At 40.2% G+C, this 19,754-nt stretch overlaps 2 protein-coding genes across 3 annotated transcripts in view; both read right to left on the bottom strand.

The window, feature by feature from the left end:
- kidins220a (kinase D-interacting substrate 220a) overlaps nt 1-1,237 on the bottom strand; it is a 52,751-nt gene extending 51,514 nt beyond the window's left edge. For both annotated transcript variants that reach the window (XM_030082004.1, XM_030082006.1), the window contains exon 1: nt 1,095-1,237. The gene's annotated coding sequence lies outside the window, so the exon portion shown is untranslated. The remainder of the gene's footprint in view (nt 1-1,094) is intronic.
- A 2,019-nt stretch (nt 1,238-3,256) lies between these two features.
- mboat2a (membrane bound O-acyltransferase domain containing 2a) overlaps nt 3,257-19,754 on the bottom strand; it is a 51,002-nt gene continuing 34,504 nt past the window's right edge. Inside the window, exons 4-13 of the mRNA XM_030044962.1 lie at nt 18,306-18,401; nt 17,071-17,126; nt 14,062-14,116; nt 12,508-12,694; nt 11,205-11,397; nt 9,952-10,055; nt 9,797-9,861; nt 9,243-9,375; nt 7,457-7,608; nt 3,257-6,053 (exon numbers count right to left, since the gene is read on the bottom strand). Coding sequence (XP_029900822.1) covers nt 5,855-6,053; nt 7,457-7,608; nt 9,243-9,375; nt 9,797-9,861; nt 9,952-10,055; nt 11,205-11,397; nt 12,508-12,694; nt 14,062-14,116; nt 17,071-17,126; nt 18,306-18,401 — 1,240 coding nt within the window. The 3' untranslated portion in view covers nt 3,257-5,854. The remainder of the gene's footprint in view (nt 6,054-7,456; nt 7,609-9,242; nt 9,376-9,796; nt 9,862-9,951; nt 10,056-11,204; nt 11,398-12,507; nt 12,695-14,061; nt 14,117-17,070; nt 17,127-18,305; nt 18,402-19,754) is intronic.

Here is a 19,754-nt window from a genome sequence, read left to right on the forward strand (position 1 = left end):
CACAATAGACACACGACTAGATTACCATTCATTACATTAACTGGCTGGGCACTGGTGAACAGAGCTGGAAAGGAGGACCATTTAGATGTTGGTCTGATTTAGATGATTTAATTATATGAGCATTCAGTAAAGTAGCATCTGGTTGATATATGTGTGGTTGCCTGGCACATTTGACAATACTGCCATTGGTGTCTGGCTTCTCTTCAGTGTATAAACGACTTATTTTCCCATCAGTCACACATCATGTTAAGCAAATCCGGGTGCAATATAGTTAATGGCAATATAAACAGCCTTGGTTATTGTAGAAATAACCTTGACCAAACATAATCGTTTAATCTCTCATGAGCAGATATGGTCCAGTATCTATGAAAAACAGACCGTGCAGACACCATCAACGAAACTGAGCTGTCAGCTGTGTTCTTATCTCCACCCAAACAAATGCAGGTGGTGTAAACTTAGAAGGTAACTTTGGAGGTGATCTCTAAATTTAACCAGTCAGCTCTTTCTGGCTTGTCATGTGGGTATGAAGTTGCTGAGGATTCAGTTCCCTGGGACATTTTAGTCACAGGATCCCAGTTGTTGGAGAGGAAGCTGAGTGTGTACCAAGCGAGGTCACAGTGTCAACACACCAATAGAGTATATATGTGGGTTTTCTGACTATAGCAGCGGCTGTAGATGTATTAGCTGAACAATGTCTGTGCTTGGCACCGAGCAACCACAGACTGTGCGTCATGCGTTCAAAGTGAACATCTGGATCCCTCCTTTACACACAGCGACGCACACTACACGGCCTCGAGTGTGGCCAAACAAAGAAAACATTATACTTTGGTTTTCTGGTGGGAAACTGTCTCTGATAGACGAGTCTTGGCAACAATAAAGCAGGCGGTGTGACTTAACACAGTCTTAGTGCTGTCACCAGGAAGCCACAGTTAACACAAGCTAGCTGTGCGACTGCAAGTAACATGCTAACATGCTAACGTTAGGTTAGCTCCAACCAGTTACGCTAGCTGTCCAGTAAGGGTCCCTGTATTAGTGACTTTTCATTACCTTTACAAAGAACAAAGTACACTGCGCAAAAATTGATGCTCTCTTACCAAAGTTTGGGTTGCTTTGAAATCCTCTGTAATTTAATTCCAGTGCGGAAACTACTGTCACAACATTGAGTGAGTTTTCAACTCATACTGTTGCTCTTGTGTTTACTAAGTAACCTAGCTATCGCCGCTACAGTAAAAGTGAGTGGCCCCTCCCACCGGCGCTGGTTACAGGGGCGTAACCAGAGACCGAGGTGACCGCATAACGTGGCGGGGCAGGGCAGGGCAGGGGCCCCCACCTTGGCCCCCACATGCCAAGCACCAAACTAGTGTAAATTCCTGCTCATTTTAGTGACTCACATCATTTGCCTCAGCCTACCAATCACAGCTCTCTCAACTCCCAAACACCTCTTTGTCAGGAAGCAGTTAGTGTGGCTTTTCAACAACCAAAGTTGGTGAAAATATAGCTAATCTACTCATCACTCAAATTGTTCAAAGAATCTAATACTACTTTTTAATTGCCAAAAGACTTGATTTTGCATTATGGTTGCTACAATAAAATCTATATGGCTAGGTAGAAAGCAATATATGTCATTTTTGCAGCCTGGTGGAATATGTTCCAGGAGCAATGTATTTGATTTGTGCTTAAATGTAATATTCCTCTGAGCACTAGGGGGCGTATATTAAAGGCCGAGGCCAGCCACAGGACATTTAGGTTCATGCCCATAATTGCAGGTGTTAGTAACTGGAAGAAAGGAAACAGTTTTTGATGGTGCTCAGACAACGCTGTATGGCTGTATTCGATTTAAGACTGAACATCGTCTTTTCTGAGCACACGTCTAGACAAGTCAGCCCAATTAGCAGTCAGTAATGCTAAAGTGTAGGACTTTGTCTTTGTTTTGTTGATGATTCACCTATTTAAGAGGAACAGAGCTTCATTGATTGCGACAGTCTTAAATATTGGCTAACTAACTGCAATGTCTGACAGATTTATGTGGAAATGCCCGTCTTACTTTTCTGATACTTTTGAATCTGCTCCTCTCCATCTAACATCATTAACAAAGAATGTTGTCCATCTCTGACTATTTTACACTGCAGTCATGCCAGTTTGCACTAATATCCACAAAAATTAAAATTACTTAACAATTCAGAAAGCTTAAACAACTTTTTTTCTAGTCTCCACTCATTTGCCAACAATTTGCAATTATGACATAGGACAGGATCCTCCAAGCCACCACACATTTGTATTAAAAAAATATTACATGGCTCTTCAGACATGAGTGAAGTCCTAATGTTCTTTTGTCCAGAGGCACCCTACCTCCGAGGATTTTTGTTGGACGTTAGGATTTAGTAGCTGCATAATGATCTATTGTGTAGGTGGGGAGGTGACAGTGAATTCTCCTTGTGATAACAGCGTTATACATTTGCACACTGTGTTAATCTATGAGTAAAATAACAGTAAAATTGCATGATTATTTAGAATTACATGATGTATAGTTCAGTGTGTCGCACTGACTTGAACCATGACTTCCATGTGGGCTGTGTTGGATAATAGCATTTTTCCCCTCAGTATTGTCACGCACTTTTTATCATACTAATGAACATCATTACATGGAGTTCTACTTTGGATTTTAAATTCTGAATATCCTTATCCTTATTTAGTTTTTGAATTTTATTCAACAAGAAATAATTTGAGCTTTTACATTGGAGTTGGCATCACCTTATTTCTCTGATCGTCTTAAAGAAGAGCTGTTAAGCATCTTCATTTTTGAAGTCACTGTTGAAATGCGAATGTCTGTACTGACTCATAGCCATTAAAGTAATGCGTGGCTGTTAAAATTAATCAAGTGTATTCAACAGATTTATCTAGCCTTTCCCTTTTTTTACTCATCCCTGACTTAATTAATAAATTATTAATGGCCAATTTGCAAAATGAGGATGAATAGAGCATGACCTCCAGTTTCAAGCTTGTAAAGTGAGTATCTTAATAGGTACAAAATAGCACTCCAAAAGTAGTGAAGTGTAATTGCGTTCTGGTTATGATCTTTAATTGAGAGCTGGAAGAGTGCATCATATTCCCCTGGCTGCATTAGTGCCTTGATAACATAGGCATGGGTCAAATATCAACTCTTTTTCACACAAATGTTTTTGTCAATATTCATTCAGTATTTACCGATGTGCACAAAAAGAAGGGAGACAGATCTCTTTTCAAACGTCTGTATTAGTGTTTAAAAATAATTTCTCTTTATTTTACCACATAAATCAGGATCTTTTTTTTTTTTCAAATGTACTGTTATACAAATCTCGCCATAAATTTCCTTCTGACACAAAAATAACCGTTATGTTACACAGGCACACACACACACACACACACACACATACGTGGACACATGCGCACACACACACAAACACACACACTCATACACACACACACACACACACACACACACACACACAAAAGAAAATGCGCCATTCATGATTTGGCACTTTGGACATATGGAGCAGTTTGCATTGATCTGCTGGTTTGGGTGGCCATGCAGTGCAATAATCGCTGTGTTGGTAGAATGACATCCCTTTCCCTTAACTGGGCCATATTCACCTATGTATAGGGCCCTGGCTACAAATAAAGTGTACTTTAGACCACATCAACATCTACGAATCACATGGATACACACATATATGGCAGGAATATGCACGTTAGAATTTTTTTTTTTCCTTTTTTTAAAAGAAACGAAAATGAGGCTCATACTTTAATAAAAAAAAAAAAAAAAAAAAAAAAAAAATCACCTCAGCTGCTTTGTCATTATTTTACAGAACACAAATGCTCCAAACCAACTAAAATTATTGACAGGCTCACTTACAAAAAAATGCACAACTTCAGAGTGTATATGATATTGTGTGCTTGAAACCCCCAGACTATCTCCAGCTCTAACAGATAGTATAAAAATGGTGTAGTTCGACTGTCGAAACAGTAAGATGCTTCTTAGGTTGCCCCATCTGCACCACGCCGCCACATCCATTATTTCATTTCCTAAACCCAGAAATGTGTCATAATGCAGGAAATCATCATAGGGATTATTTAATTATTTTTATTTTATTTTTTTTAACTTCTGCCTGTTTTGAATGCTTGTTAACAGAGCAGAGTGTAACTGTATGGTTTGAAAGGCTCAAGGTGAGTCATAGACCAAAAGAACATAAGGAACTAGTATCTCTTGCACCATTCACTAAGTCCAGTCTGAAGCATCACCTATTCTAACACAAGTGCACACAATATGAAATCAGACCAGCTACAGCACCACAACCGGTCTATGTCTTCAAATTTTGTACATTATCATGTCATATATAATCTACCAGAGCAGATTTCCTCACAGACTAATGCAAATTGCTCACTTAAATTAGTTCTGTAGCCTGAATAATTGTTGCTGTGGTGCATTAATTTGGAAACCGTTTCATTTTACATTCAATTAACTTGAGACAATTGTGGCTATCGGGCCGTTTTGACTGAAAAATGACTAAGCATTGCCTAAGAATGCCTAACATTGTTAATCCGATTAGTCATCTGTTGTGTTTGCCAGATTTAAGACAGTAATCTATAGGTATACTGTACATGTATTCAGCAGTGATGTAAACAATCCATCGTCTTTCCCTCATCATACCCTATTATTATCTCAGACAAGAATTAGTTAAATAGTTTTGGATACTCTATAGGTATTGGAGAGGCAAGACATTTGAACACAGAGGAAACCTGCGGTGTGAACAATATGAGCACATGAAAAAACATCACACCCCTGTACTGTTAGACAGAAAAAACGTAATCTAAATCAGCTGACAGAGTAAATAAACTCCCTTTGTAACACACATTTATCTGTAACTGATGAGTATTGTTTGTCAAAAAAAGCAGCAGATAAGATATGAAAACCATAAAAACAAACTAAAATCCATTTAGTTACTCTGAGTGCTTGTTTTAGACATTCCACTGTTGCAGATGGACAAGAATTGGATTTAAATTTGGGACGCTGTATTGGTTCATTGGCAAAGTCAATTTGTCCCAGAAAAGCATTTGAATGGATTTCACAAAGTGTCTCCACAAAGATCTAAATACAAAACACATACAGTGTGAATTCTTCTGGAATAAAGATGTTAAAAAAAAAAAAAAAAAAAAAAAAGACATAGAAATCGAACAATGTTTTGAGGATCCTAAGGCCTGTTTGAAGTTGGCAGCTGATGATAAAGGTTATGTTTCTTTTACACAAACACATTTTCCTCTTCCACTTGTTGTCCTAACAGAAGCTTATATCCAGACAATGACAAAAACCCTCCACATACTTTAGGTCTGTTTCATATACATGTATAACCTTATATAACCCTACACCACAACGGTGTAACTGCATTTGGATTCTTGCAGTGTGCCATTCAAACTGTTATCATTTCACCTGCTGAGTACATAGAGGGTTTAAGGCAACTTGGAAGTCAGTTTGACTTTTTTCTTCATTTCCACTAATGAAATGTAACCGTTAACACTCATTAGTCTACATCATGGTCTTTGTTACATCCTGGTCAGTTAGATTTAGACTCTCTCTCACTCTCACTCACTCTTTCTTTCATCCATGTCAGAAGTACAGTATGATTGCTGTCATCCTTGCTACTGGACGTTTTTGACAGGTCGTTGACTCGTGTTTTCTGTCTGTTAGGATTCTCAGTGCGTTCGATATTTGGTTCTTTCTCAGGCAAACAGACTCACTTCACCCCAGCTCTCAGTGGTTACATATTGTTCAGTTCAGTGTTTCTGCTGCTGAAGGGACTGCACTTGGGTCTCCTGAGCCTCATGTGGCTTTGTCTTTCTGGTTGCAGTTGTTGTCTGTGGTGGAGTGGCTCTTGCTGTGGTCCTCCTGTAGGCTGTTGGCCTGCGGGCCGTCCTTCTGTAGGCTGTCCTGCTGCTCTTTGGGCCGCAGGTGTCTGGGCTTGACAGGTAGGGCCAACACCAACAGCAGACACAGCAGATGTAAGCAGAAGTACCAGGACCTGGACAGTGATTGCAAAGCGAGACATATGTAAATACAAAGGATTCCAACACAGTGAATTGTAGATCGTAGTAAAAGAGTGATAAAAGCGCAAAACCTACAGATGAGAAAGATGATTAGTTGTAATTAGAGGGGTATGGCTTGTTGTCAATTTATGCGAGGAAGGAAGATGATCGTTGTGGAACAAGCACTGCAGGAAAATCAGTGGGAGCTAATCCTGGCTGCTATGTTTCAGTCTTGACAGCTTGGATATTATTGTTATAGGATTAATAGGGTTATTTCCATGACAACAGAACAGTCTGGTGCCCATGGCCTCTGTTCCACCTCAGTGGTGCAGAGTAACAGCTGCACTATGAAGTCTTTCTTCAGTTTGAACACCATCCCAAGTTCCCAACTATAAACATGTTAAGATCTCTGACCACCAGTAGTTTGAATTACTTAGCAATCTTGGCAGAATTCACCAATCAAAGTTTATGTCTGTGCTGTTTTGCTGGGGTCTGATCATTTCACCACTAATATCTGATAAACTTCGTGTCAGCCAGCGAGGTATGCATAGTATCATATCTAGTAGCGATTGCTGATATTTTGCTTTCACATCAGCTGCTTTGCCAAATTACAGTGGCCTACCAGGAAGTTATCTCAGTTACCAAGCCCACCCCTGGTTTAAATGAACTGAGATGATGGCTTTCAAGCTATAGCTCACTGCACTGTAGTAGTGGTTAGCAGCAAAGAGGCAAGCCATAATTTCCTGTGAAAACATAACCATTATCAATATCAACAGCACTATATAAGACTATAGTGAATTAACCTACTTTCACACCACAATATTTTTTTCCAGATCTACCTTCTCTCCTCCACCACCCGCTGTCTTTATTGAGTCTGTTTTATGTTGCCTCTCTAACAGCCACAGCCTGATTTAACAGCAGCCACCCTCCGAATGACACTGACCGCTGTTAAGGCCTTTATTTCATGGCGGCGTGCTGGCCCTGTTAAAATCACTCTTATTTCCTCCTTGTGAATCTGCCCCTGCCTACAGTCATTAAGCTGTCTCATTAACAGTTACGGCCTCACCAGGGGAAACCGGGGTAATGACAAAGTGCTGGTTTTACATTGTGAGCAGTGACTTCATTTGCATGTTTAATATCACAACACTATTTTACACAACAATGGTAAAAATATGACAGGTACAGGGGTTGAAATATAGTCATTGTGCTGCCCATTTATCCTAATTCAAGACAAAATACCATGCACAACTGGCTGATCTGTGTGCTTCAGAGAAAGGTTTGACAAAATTGCAGTGTGTTCTGTTACTTTATATGAAAGGAACTCAATGGTTTTGATAATAGCAGAGCACGTGGCATTATGACACAAGACCAGGCATATAGTTCAGTGCAACTGATGTACCTGTAGAATTTGAGCGAGGGTCCCACAGCAAGAAGGACAAATGGCACCACTGTGTAACTAATGGCAACCTGCGTCCCTGCCCACGTGATGACATCATAGAACTGTTTGTACGTGTCGCACACCAGGAAGTACGGTCTGACGTTGTGCCTTATCTGGAACAGAGCAAACAGACAGATAAATGCTGGACTGTAATGAAAAACAATCAGTGCAAAACTTTATCAAATACAGTATTAATATAATCTAATATCATAACATGCTTAATTCTTTTATTTTAGTGCTCAGCTGATATGGCCAATCATAGATATATCAGTATCATATCAGTATCAGCGTATACATTGACACAGATACACATTTTTTAAATTTGTTTTGATGCTTTGGATAATTTAGAAATGAATACTTAATTAATATACATGAAATTTTTATTCCGATTTTGATTTATTATTTATTTAAATGGTCAGTATTTTACTGATGTTTATTTAACTTATTTATTTACATTACTTATTTATTCTTTATTTTTTCAGTGTTCATTTGCAGAATTGCTTGCCAGTGTATAATGTATAATCATGTTTAATATTCTTTCATAAAGTTTTTGCTTAGGAAAGCAGCCCCCTGACTACTTTTGCATAGTCATATTAGTGCTAAATTGGTGCACAATCCACATAGAAAAGGTCTATGTTCATTCCAGCCTAAATTCACAATATCGGCTGCCATCTCGGTAATCTGTGAATTTTTCCCCTCTAAAATCATTATCGGTCTCAAAAATCCCATATCTGTCAGATGCTAATTATTTTTTAGTAATCAATCCTTTAAATTCAACCATTTCCTCACAGTAGGAATATTTTACGAGTAGCATTGACTGCAAACTGTATTGTAAAAAGTGGACTGAATAGAGCAAGGGACCTTGTCCTGAAAACTTTAATGGCAACTAAGAAGAAGTCTGCATTACTGCACTGCTCTGCTCATTATGCACTCATTGGTTTTGGCTGTGCTCCATTTTCTTTGTTCATACTATATAGCCTCGCTCTCTGTGTCCTGTTTGGAGAAATCTATCATTGAAAAAGACTGTGTGTAGCCATTAGTTTTACGGTGCAGCTGGGTCAGTGGTCTCTGTGTCCTTGGAGCTGAAGAGGAAACAGCACCTGCACCAGGTCGGTACATTATGCCTGCGCTCAGTTATTCAACCTTTTTCAGGCAAGTTATTTACTGATGTGTCTTCAGGATCACACTGTGTCTACCTTAATGTCATCATCTTTTTTTCACAAAACCAAACTGAAGAGGCTTGGCTTAGCAGAGCTTAGTGGTAATGGCCTAGTTTGAGGGATGAGCTGTGCACCACTTTATAATTATCACTGTATCCTTGAAAAATGAGTTTTGTTCTTTGTCGGTCTGCAGCTGTTTGATCATTATTTTGGTGGAAAATGATACATCCCATTCCGGTAAGTCAAAAGAGGTCTTAGACTGTGGTAGGGCAGAGAGAAAACAAAGTTTATTTTATTCTGGGCTAGGAATTAGTCTGTAGCAGTAATTTATAAGATGTGTACACATAATAGATTTTTAATAAACTAACATTAGTAATGTGGATATGATATCCAAGCAGGAACATAATAGAACAGTTATAAAGCCTAATAAGTTAAAAAAAAATGCATCCCTTTAATGTGAAGCAGCCTTGATATATATACGATATATAATGTCCAAAAGCCCGGTCAATTTTGAGTCTTGTATGACAATATCATTTTAATATCCATACTTTGGTCCTGTAGAGGTGTATGGATGTGCGGGTACTTACTGCACGTGCAGCCATGGTCATGGCTATGCCAGTGAGGAAAGTCAGGTAGTAGCCAGGATACACCCCGTGCCACATGGCTGACAGCAGGAAGGTGGCAGCAGTTGGGCTGATTGGACAGCGCTCATAGCACACCCTGCAGAGAGGACAGGCGCGGCACAGATCCACGGTTTGGTCAAAACAATTCACATGACTCAGGAAAAAACAAGTCAAGAGCTCCATTCCAAATTGAGACATGTACCATTTGAAACACTGATTCCTATTTTTAGCAAAAGGACTGCTGGCATGAAAGTAAAGCACATTACGGTTTACATGAAAGCCAGTCAGTCATTTAACAAATTTCGCATACAATATATCTATTTTTATGAGAACATAAAATTTGTATTTTGAAATATTTATGTATGAAGGTGGTGCACGTTTTTAAATCAAACCTTCAATTACTGTTTTTCAGACAGGTAAGTCTGGAATTGCATTTGGGATGATCTAAAATGGAGTGAGCCACACTCGCTAAGTGGGCAGTCTCCTACACACATGAAGGCAAGGTATTACAGCATTACCTTTTGAGCCACAGAGATGTCTGGATATTCCAGTTATCCAGGAACATTTTGAAACTGGTAGCAAACTGAAAATGGAACCCAACAGATATAGCATTAGAATGTAGTTATAAAAAGGTTTAATCAGAAAGTAACTGGTCTCAGAAAAAGAGTATAACCTCGATGTCCAGAATTCTGAGGTTTGAGATCAGGTCCCATCGTGGGGTGCCATCTTTGTTGTATCCATTGAAGCCAAATCCTGCTGCATTGTTGATGGCATCAGCTGCAGACAGACAGGAGAAATGTTTCAGAGTACTGTCACAGCAAAAATAAAGAATGACAATGAATATTCTGCAGATCCACATCTATATTCTTAAATTTCAGACATCTGAGAAACATTCAAAGAGAAAAATGGAGTCATACGATACATGTATTTGGCATTATGTAGGACTAAGGCTCACAACTAAACACTAGATGGCACTGTAACATAATTTAATGCTATTTCAACAGATGTCTTGGATTTTCTTTTGACCTCAGGAGATGAAGACAGCATTAAACTAACAAATTCTCTGGATTCAAAACATCTCAACAAGTTAAAACACTGACTGTGCTACACAGTTACCAGAACTACGTGCCTGTGTGCTAAATAATGATAATCTGCAAAGGATGCAATCACATCCTTGAGCCTGCAGTACTGTACATTGAACAAAGGCCCTCCTAGTACTTGCTGGGGATGATGCTAACTCACTAGCAATTGCATCAGTTTTTTTCTGTATGCCTGCTAAGATTACAGTTAGGTTTCAGTATGGGTTTTTCCAATTGTAGGGGAAACTCTGGGATACATTTCAGCATTTAGGTGAATAATTAATTAAAAAAATTATATTATTTAAAATCAAATTAATAAATTAAGTCTCTCTCTCTCGTTTTCTGTGGTTGTCAGCATCTGCTTAAAACCAAAGTAACTCCAAATGACAGACAATAAAGTTTTCATGTTGAGAATCTGCATTTCCCTATCTAACACTGAGCTGATCCACCAGTCTGCTCATCATTACACGTTTCCTAAAACTGTCTGTATGGTTTGTACTTCTGTTTCTTTCTCTTTCTTTTCTGCTTTCCCATCTTAACTTTTGTTTCAGTCACATGGGTGCACACTGTGCATTCAAAGGCTGTGATTTGTCAAGCATACAGTAATAGAAGTGTTTCATGAAGCATACTGAAACTTGTAGGTGAATGGAAAATATGACAACCATTGCCAAACTACACACAACTACATGATTATATTAATCATGTAGACATAAAAATGTGCTAATAGCTATCAAGCAAATTTTAATAAAGGCCAACAATCTGATTGATTCAGCAAAACAATATAACGGCCAAATCCACTTATTACCAAATTATTTGATTTGATTTACTGACAATCTAATTAACTCACCAAGCGTCCAGACAAAGTAGTACTTGGGCCTCAGAGCCAGCATGGCCAGGTAAAGGTAGATGACCTGTAGGTGGAAGGGTGTGGAGGAGATGAAGCTGTCGTCGATGGAGCGCTCCACAGGGATCACCTTACACAGCGACAAGTACACAGCCAGGGAGATGGCACACGTACACAGCTTGGCGATCACATCATTCTGAGGGAGGTGAGAAGAAAGAAACAGCTGCAAAGGGTCAGTACAGTTAAAGTTCAGCTGTTTGATTCCAGTAACAACACCATATTGTATTACATCAAATCAGGAACAATAACCATGTGATATTAGGAGACATTCTCCCTCTAAACCTCTGTTAAGTTGACTCAAGGATGTTTCAAGTCCTTGAACATTCTCTCATGCTTTATATTTAGCCACGGCTGTGTTCCTCCCTGTTCTTTTCTCTTCTGGGAAAAGAAAAAAATGAGGAAAAACACATCTTGGAGTGTGATTTCAATTATTAATGCATATGCAGTAAAAATACTGAAGTTATTTGGAGGATTGAGACATTCAGTACATACTCGCAATCCCACCTCAGGAAAATGATAAAACGGAAGCATCTAGTTTCTCCGAGGAGGACAAAACAGATTAAAATTACCCTAGCCTCTTTAGACATCACACACAGGAGGGCTTTCTTAATGACAACGTTGTTTCAGACTGATGTCTGAAACAACGTGACATCATATTGTTCTTTTTTCAGGAAAGATTTAAAATGTTTATGTATTTGTCTGCTGTAAGCAGACAAATACATCATGAAATGAAGCTTGCAAAGAGCCGTTCCATTTTGCAGTGCATGAACAGAAAGGATTTCTTTCCCTAATTATAATGGTATATACTGTATAATCAGATTAAAACACTGTATTGTATATATGATTAAACTACAATAAGAGGCCAGCAAATGCAATCATAGCACATGTAACATGTTGAAACAGGTCAGTGAGGAGCAGCAGCGCAGAAGCTCATCTGTTAAGAATCAAACCTCAAACCTTTGTGTTGTATCTTATTCCCAATGCAATGTGATTACATGCAAGATTACCCTAAGCTATCTTAATTTACATAAGAAATAATGCAACAACTTTTGAACTATATAGAGCTACTGATTTTCTGGTCTATCCACGTGTAAAATTTGTGATGTGTCTGTATTGTGTTTCCACTGAAACCAGATTTTTGCTTTTGGCGTGAATTCAGCTGAAGGGAACTAAAAGAAATGGACTTAAACGAGATCAACTTGTATCCCATACAACAACACAACAGCTGTAAAGCAGTTTATAGCACCTTGGGCGATGGCTCGCTCTGCTTGTACTTCCCGTTCTCCTTGCCATTGGTGTTCTCCAGGTGACGCGGCTGGTAGCCCGTGCCCTCGATGAAAGCCATGTAATCATTGTAGGAGCAGGTGGGACCTGCAAGAATGCCCATGAAGTTACAGTTGTAGCTCAGGTACTCCAGCAAGCTGGGCATCCGCCTGGAAAACCACAATTAGAGAGAAGAACAGATATGTCAGTCCAGATAGAGACTGCAGACAGGTAAGAGACACATGTTGGACCTGAAGAAGACACTGTTATTACCACAGGCTGGCGGCCAAATGAGGGATGACTGTAATGAGAATAAAACATTGTTTTCTTGTTCAGAGTTTTTACTGGTGGAAATGCCATTCTGCATCCATAGTCTCAGTAGAGTTTGAGGAAATGAGAGCTCTACATTCAGTTTGGTAAGGAGACAGTGCTGCAGCTGATCACATTTTCTTGGAGCCGGTGGAGTGACTCTGGACAGTGTGCAGTCTCTCTGCCTTGGCTGCCAAATGTAATTCTGCGGGATGGAGGTAGCGAATTAACTGCCTGAACAGAAGTACTTGTTCTGATTGCTAATTCCCGACATCCCCTGTGGCCATCTCAGAATGAGTGGCTGACTCATAGTGACCATGGCATTTCTGCATAATAAAGCAACGCGCCATATTTGAGGCCTTATAAGGACATTGCTTGTGAGCTCATGCTCATCTGGCAAACAGTGTTAACCTGTCTTTTGTGGAAATCCTCCAATGGACTTCACTAAACCCCAAGGTGACACGCATAACTGAAAACCATGCCACGGTTGCGTTAGTGCCATAGCAACTGTCGAAATATGTTTCCCTCACACTCTGGTCAACTTCAATTAAAGTAATAACAGAGTTTCTGCCATGATTATGCAAAGATGTCAGTTCTGTTCTCTGCTCTGTCTCTTCTTTCTGTTCTTTTGCTCTCTTCTTCTCTCCAAGAGCAGAATCTCTGCTCTTTATTCTGCTGCTCAAGTAGAAAGCAACTTATTAGCAACTTTCTAGAAAATCCACTGGAAAAAAACTAACACTGTCCATGTTTGATGCTTTCATGTTGCTTCTGAAATGCACTTGAAAGCACCATTTGTTCCCATTTCTGCCTGCTTACAATAGCATCCCATTGCCTAACTTCCTTCATGCCTGCTGTAGTACTGCTACACTGTCAGTCCTCAGGAGGAATTGTTTGGGAAAGTCCTGCAGTGCTGATGTGAAACAGACGCAGGGTGGGGGCACTCCTACAATACAGGTCACATACGAGGGGTGAATGTGCAGTTGCCTAGATACAGAGTGTGTACGACGTTCTTGACAGCCCCAGAGAGCATTTGAGAGTTGGACGGGGGTGTGATTGTTTTTATGCACAAAGAAATGTAGTTTCCATTGCCATGAAGAGTGATACTCCTTTCAGGCATGAAACTCTAAAAAGCTAGTTTAACACTGTCAGCTTTTGAAATTGAGAGGTAAACCCTTCATTGATATAAACCCATCATCTGATGCAGTAAAAACATACCTGAGTCACATACCTGACAGCTAGGTATTTCTGAGTCGTACTCAGCTGCTCCTCCCTCTTGGTCAAACCTACAGAGAGAGACACAGAGGGGCACTTAACGTCAGGGACATTAATTTCCATATTTTTGTTAGCACAAAAAATCCAGAGGAAGTTTTTTTCTGCTCCTTTTTGTGGAACTCTCTCCCAGCTAAAAGCAGAAGGGCAAACTCAGTCGAAAGCACTAAATCAAAACTAAAAGCACTTTTTTTTCTTTATGTTATGATCTTTATTGATGAACCTTTATGTGGTGAATATGTTTTAATGTTGTATTTTTATGTAGTCTATGACGTATTTTATCCTTAGATTATTGTACTTTGCTGTGCTGTGTGGTATGTGTACATGTGTGCATATTCTCCTTTGTGTGTGTGTGTGTGTGTGTGTGTGCGTGCGTGTGTGAATCCCTTTGTAACATAGCAAAGGGGGCTAAAACTTCAATTGTGTTAGCAAGGAGTATAATAAATGCATTCCAAACCATGCACATGCATAAACACCAGTGCTTTTAAAGTCCTGTTACTTTCCCTAAGGCTTATTTGAACAACAATTAAAAACAGCAATGTCACAGTGACTAGCCATGATGAGTCACAAGATGCAATCAAACCCATCAGGGGTCAGAGGTCATCCCCATAGTAATACACAAGGCCAGGAGTGGACGTGTGACTGACCCCGTGACTACTACCATCCCCCTTCAGCTGAGTTAGCTGAGAATAGGGAACAGGGAGGGAGAGCAAGGGGCAGAAAGAAGAGATGATGGGAATGAGAGGGAGGGCTGTTACATAACCTCATTAGAACTCATCATCCAGCAGAGGATGTTTATCATTAAGAGACCAACAAAGACGTACAGCCAGAACAGTAGTGCACATTATAACCTAAGGCAAGCCCCATTACGTCTTGGCAAGACACTTCCGACTAGTGGTTGGTCTCTGTTTAAGCTGCCTGCATGGGCTAATTGCTTATGTGGCTAAATATGTTATTACCAATCTGTTCACTGTTTATGGTACTTAGAAGTGGCCCTGTCTACTACTGGGCTGCCTCTGGCTCTGTGCAACTCATTGGGCTAGTGAATACTCATGGCTGGCTTTGATAGGCTATCATGGGGCACATATTAGGTTCAGTGTACAGCGCCTCTTTCAAAGCTATGTTTAGTCGCACTATGCTGCTCTCCTGGCTGCATTAAAACCTCTGATCCTAATCAAAACGAATGAATGGAAAGGATGAATGTGAGATAAGGGCTTTGCTGTGGCTTCTATACCTCTGAATCATGAAGAGCTGAATCATACAGTCCTTCTGAAGTCTATTACTGTATAAAACTCTGTGAATATGCGTGTGTGTGTGTGTGGGTGTGTGAGGAAACAGGTATCAGGGTGTGACAGTCCTCGGAGGATGGGGATTATAGTCTTAGTTTCTCATTAGAGTCACAGTTGGAAGGAAAATCACCAACCTGAACCGAAATTAATACACTATACTAGACATGCACGCATGCACGCACACACATATGCACTGCACACACATCCACACACATGCTGTCACACAAGCAAACAGATTGTTATGAGACTACTGACGCCACTTAGAAATGCCTGCGGGGACAAAAGACTCCAAGCGGGAGCCAAAAAAAGCTGCGAGAGACTCTCATCAGCCTCTCTCAATCTGTAAGCCTCTCACCACCGAAGACACTTGATCACACTTGTTTAATTTAACCTTGGTGTCAAGTCTCCATCTTTATTTATTGCTCATTAGCAAGTCTGGTGTTTCACTTAAAGAAGCGCATCAAACACTCCATTCGTGAGTAAGAGCGGCTTCAAAGGATTGAGACTGTCACATTCAGGTCAGCCAGTGGAAAACAAACTGGGTGTCTTATTCTGGCACAAATATCTATAGAAGCAAAGATGAGAGTGTAAAGCAGAACACTGCAAAAGTGTCCATCTTAACAGGCCATTATGTCTCATATTCAATTTTGAAAATCTTGTTTTTCTTAGACCAAATAAAAAGTCTGCCAGTGGGATGAGCTAATCCCACTTGTTTCCAACATATTTTCACTTGTTTCAGTAGGTTTTCTGGGAACAAGTATGAATACATTGAAACAAGGCACAATATGGCAAATCAGCCCACTCGAGAAAATGATTATCGCTTCAAGAAAATGTTGGAAATAAGTTTGCATTGGAACTTGTTTTAAGAAATATAAGATTGTTAATTCCGAAAATAAGACCAAGTAACAGTGAAACCCTGTAACAGAGCTGCAAAATTCCCTCTCCAGTAAGGAGGTTAAAGGAATGCCGCCAGATTTGAAATTTTTATTGGTGTTACCTTCCCACAGAAGACACTCCTCAGTGAAATCGGTAAGCGCAGCCAACTCCTAGCCTGCAGACAGGTGCAACTCTTGACTTGTCTTGAATAAGTCAAGGAGGAAGGGGGGAGAAGCTTTTTCCCACAAGGTGATAAGTTCTTAAGAAAAACAGTCAACTAAATTTCAAAATGTCAGGGTTTCCCCTTCAAGCAGCGAGCTTGTGACTGGAAGTTCTTTGGCTCAAACTCACAAACCATTTTAGAAAATCTGTTCAGGGGAAGTGAGAGAGGAGGCAGCAATATCCACTATCAAAGTGCCACTGAACTCTCATCTGCTCCAGTGGAGCTTAAGTAGCCCTCACACACTGTAACTGCTCCTTCTAGGTTGTTACTGAAATATAAAGAAGTGTTCAAAAACAGCCTGCTTGGTTACACAGAGAAAGAGAGGCAGAGAGAGCACAATTTGTCACTGTTTTATTATGTAAGTGTGTTTATCTTTCTTTTCGGTTCACTAGCCTGGAAGTTCATTGTCAAACCTCACTGCTGGCTTGGAAATGTGGCCATGCGATATGTTTCCAACTCAAAAGGGAAGTGACCTGACTTTTTCACTTCACTGTCATGCCCACTGACTGATGCACATTGGATGCACACATACAGAACACACACACACACACATTTGGAAACACATCCGCACTTGTTTTACCATCATGTATTTCAAATGCCAGGCTGGTAATCTTCTGTGTAATGACCATCATGGGCCTAAAAAAAGAACAGCAAACAGAGAAATGGGCAAAGTTAACATCCTGAGTTTCATAACTAATTCACTCTTTACTACTAGAGATTTTATAATTATTTTTACTTGTCCCCCTTAAACTTTATTTTGTGCAAATAGTATGCAAGCTAATCAAGTAGTTACATTATTTACAGGCTAATAACCTGCTAGCCTACATAATGTCACCCTACATAATGGGGACTTTGGAAGCAAAATATAACCAGTGGATTTGTATGCCATTTTCTCCAGTAAAGATAATCACAGCATCACCTGTGTAGTTTTGCAGTACTTTAATTACTCCACAATGGGAACTCTCTTTACTCCAGGATAAATGGAGGCCATTTCAACCTTCCTGCAGCTATTCTTTGGACCCTGAGCCAGTTTATGAGGAACACTGTGCTGCACAGTCCTCTCCCTCCTGTCTTATCTCATCCATGCCTCATCAGTGCAAATCGAAATATACAGCACTGAAGAGTGTGTGCTCAAATGCATTAGCCTATATTTAGATATATGCAACCCTGTCCTCATGCTAATACTTGCATCAGCAGGTACAAGTTCATGATGTTGAATAATTACAGGTGAAAATGTTTGTGGCAGCATAAAGTTAGGTCAGCAAGTAATACACCAGACATTTTCTTCTCTGTCAATAAAACTGCTTTAAAATTTTAAGAAAATTATAGACTGTCTGGTCCTAAGGCAAGCATCACATTAAGCTATACGGGACAAACTGACATTTAGAAAAAAACGAACTATGTATTTGACATTTTCAAGGAAAATAGAGGGACAGAGGACGAGACAGTTGAAAGAGTGAAATCTCTACACTCACAGAGCCAGCATGAGTTTGCATTAGGTTGCTTAGCAACTGGCCACCCCCGCCCTGCTGGGTGTGCAGGCTGTCTGCTTCAATTGTCAGACAGTCTGGAGGAGTAGGAACTAACTGCAAGGAACTACAGCCTCCATCGACATACTCCTGCAGACCCAATTGATCAGCATCACAGGCTCTTGTTATTGTTGAGCTTGGCCAGGTTGAGTCATTCCCAGTATTCCCCGGACTCTTGCAGGTGACTTGTAAGGTATTGCGAGGCATTAAAAGTCAGACTGCTTTACAGATTGAAATGAATTCAAGCATACAAAACACTATTATGAGCTCCATGACTTTAGCTTACCCTGTGAAATCTGCAGAGTACATCCCGTAATCAAAGACGTAGACTCGCGTGATCTGACAGAAACTCAGATAGCCCAGTGCCACAATGAGGCAGTACCTGCCGAGGGAAAGAGAGGGAGAGAGAGAGAGAGAGAGAGAGAGAGAGAGAGAAAGAGAGAGAGAGAGAGAATAAATAAATAAATAAATTGGGTAATGTACATGTGGCTGTAAATAAAAGTGAGAAAATACAGAAAAGATTAGTTCAAAAGAAATAAAAGCCAAAAATACTTGGTATGGTATAATCTTGGTATGGAGCATTTCAGATGGGGTGTCTTGATACATGTTGTTAATCTCTTTAGTTGATATTTCTGAGGAGTGACAATTAGCTTTGTTTGTTCACTTTGCCCCTTTCCCTTTCCATCTCATCTCTGACATGGAACAGGGATTGCTGTACAGAACAAAAGACAGTGGTCTTGGCTGCAGTGGGAGTGGTTGGGGGGTGGCGAAGTCAGAAAGTGGACAGGAGGGCAGAGAGGGCTCCAATAATGTGTCACTGTCCATGGAGGAAGACAGAAGACAACAGGAGCTTTCAACAGATGACCAAAGACCAAAGCACTGAGGCTTAAGAGTACAAAGCTGCTGCAGATTCAGCCCAAGTCACAGCTAGCTAGCTAGCATCCCTCTGCTACCAACAATAAGAAGATTGTGCTGGTCTGAGCACATAAGACACACCAGCCAGAGAGATAACAGTAGTTATTTGGATTTTACATTTCTGAGAGAGACATCTATTTCTGGGACAAGATGCAGTCAAGCCATCTTTTAGTTTCTATTGCCAAAGGTTTATAATGAAAAGTAATCCACACATATGCTCCAGTGATAATTATTTTCAGACCCTGTCAGATTCTAAAAAATCAGAATTAAGAAGAACAAAAAAAAAGTCTAGTCACTAAGACTTGCTTCTTTGCAAATCTCAGCAGTCAAAACAAAAAGATGAAGCAGTTACAAGTACAACACTTTCTGACCCAAAAGGAACCAAAGAGGATTCAGCTACTTAGTGGGATTAATCCTCCTGTCAGGCTCTGAGCAGGGAAGGCTGCCTCAAGACAGAGGGCATCTGCAAACAGCTGCACGTCACTCTGCAAGCCAGAAAATTCCACCCTACCACCTCCTCTCATAATACTGTCTTTGCCTCAGTGTGAGTTTGAATGTGTGCAAACTCATGTTTGTGTAAACGAAGACTGCACGTCTGCATTCTCATCGGATTTCCATGCCATCCCCAAGCCGGCTTCAGAGGAGACATTGCGGAGTGGAGATAATCATAACACTGCCTCATTATGCACCCTGTGCTCTGTGCTTATGCCCATCCCTCACTTGGCATGTCCTCAATGGGCAAAACAGTGCACAGCTCATATAGGAGTGAATGTACAGCTCATTTGAGTGTATATAGTCTGGGAATATGTTCTATATTCCC

The sequence above is a fragment of the Myripristis murdjan genome, chromosome 22 (genome assembly GCF_902150065.1).
Source record: "Myripristis murdjan chromosome 22, fMyrMur1.1, whole genome shotgun sequence".
NCBI classification, from domain to species: Eukaryota; Metazoa; Chordata; class Actinopteri; order Holocentriformes; family Holocentridae; genus Myripristis; species Myripristis murdjan.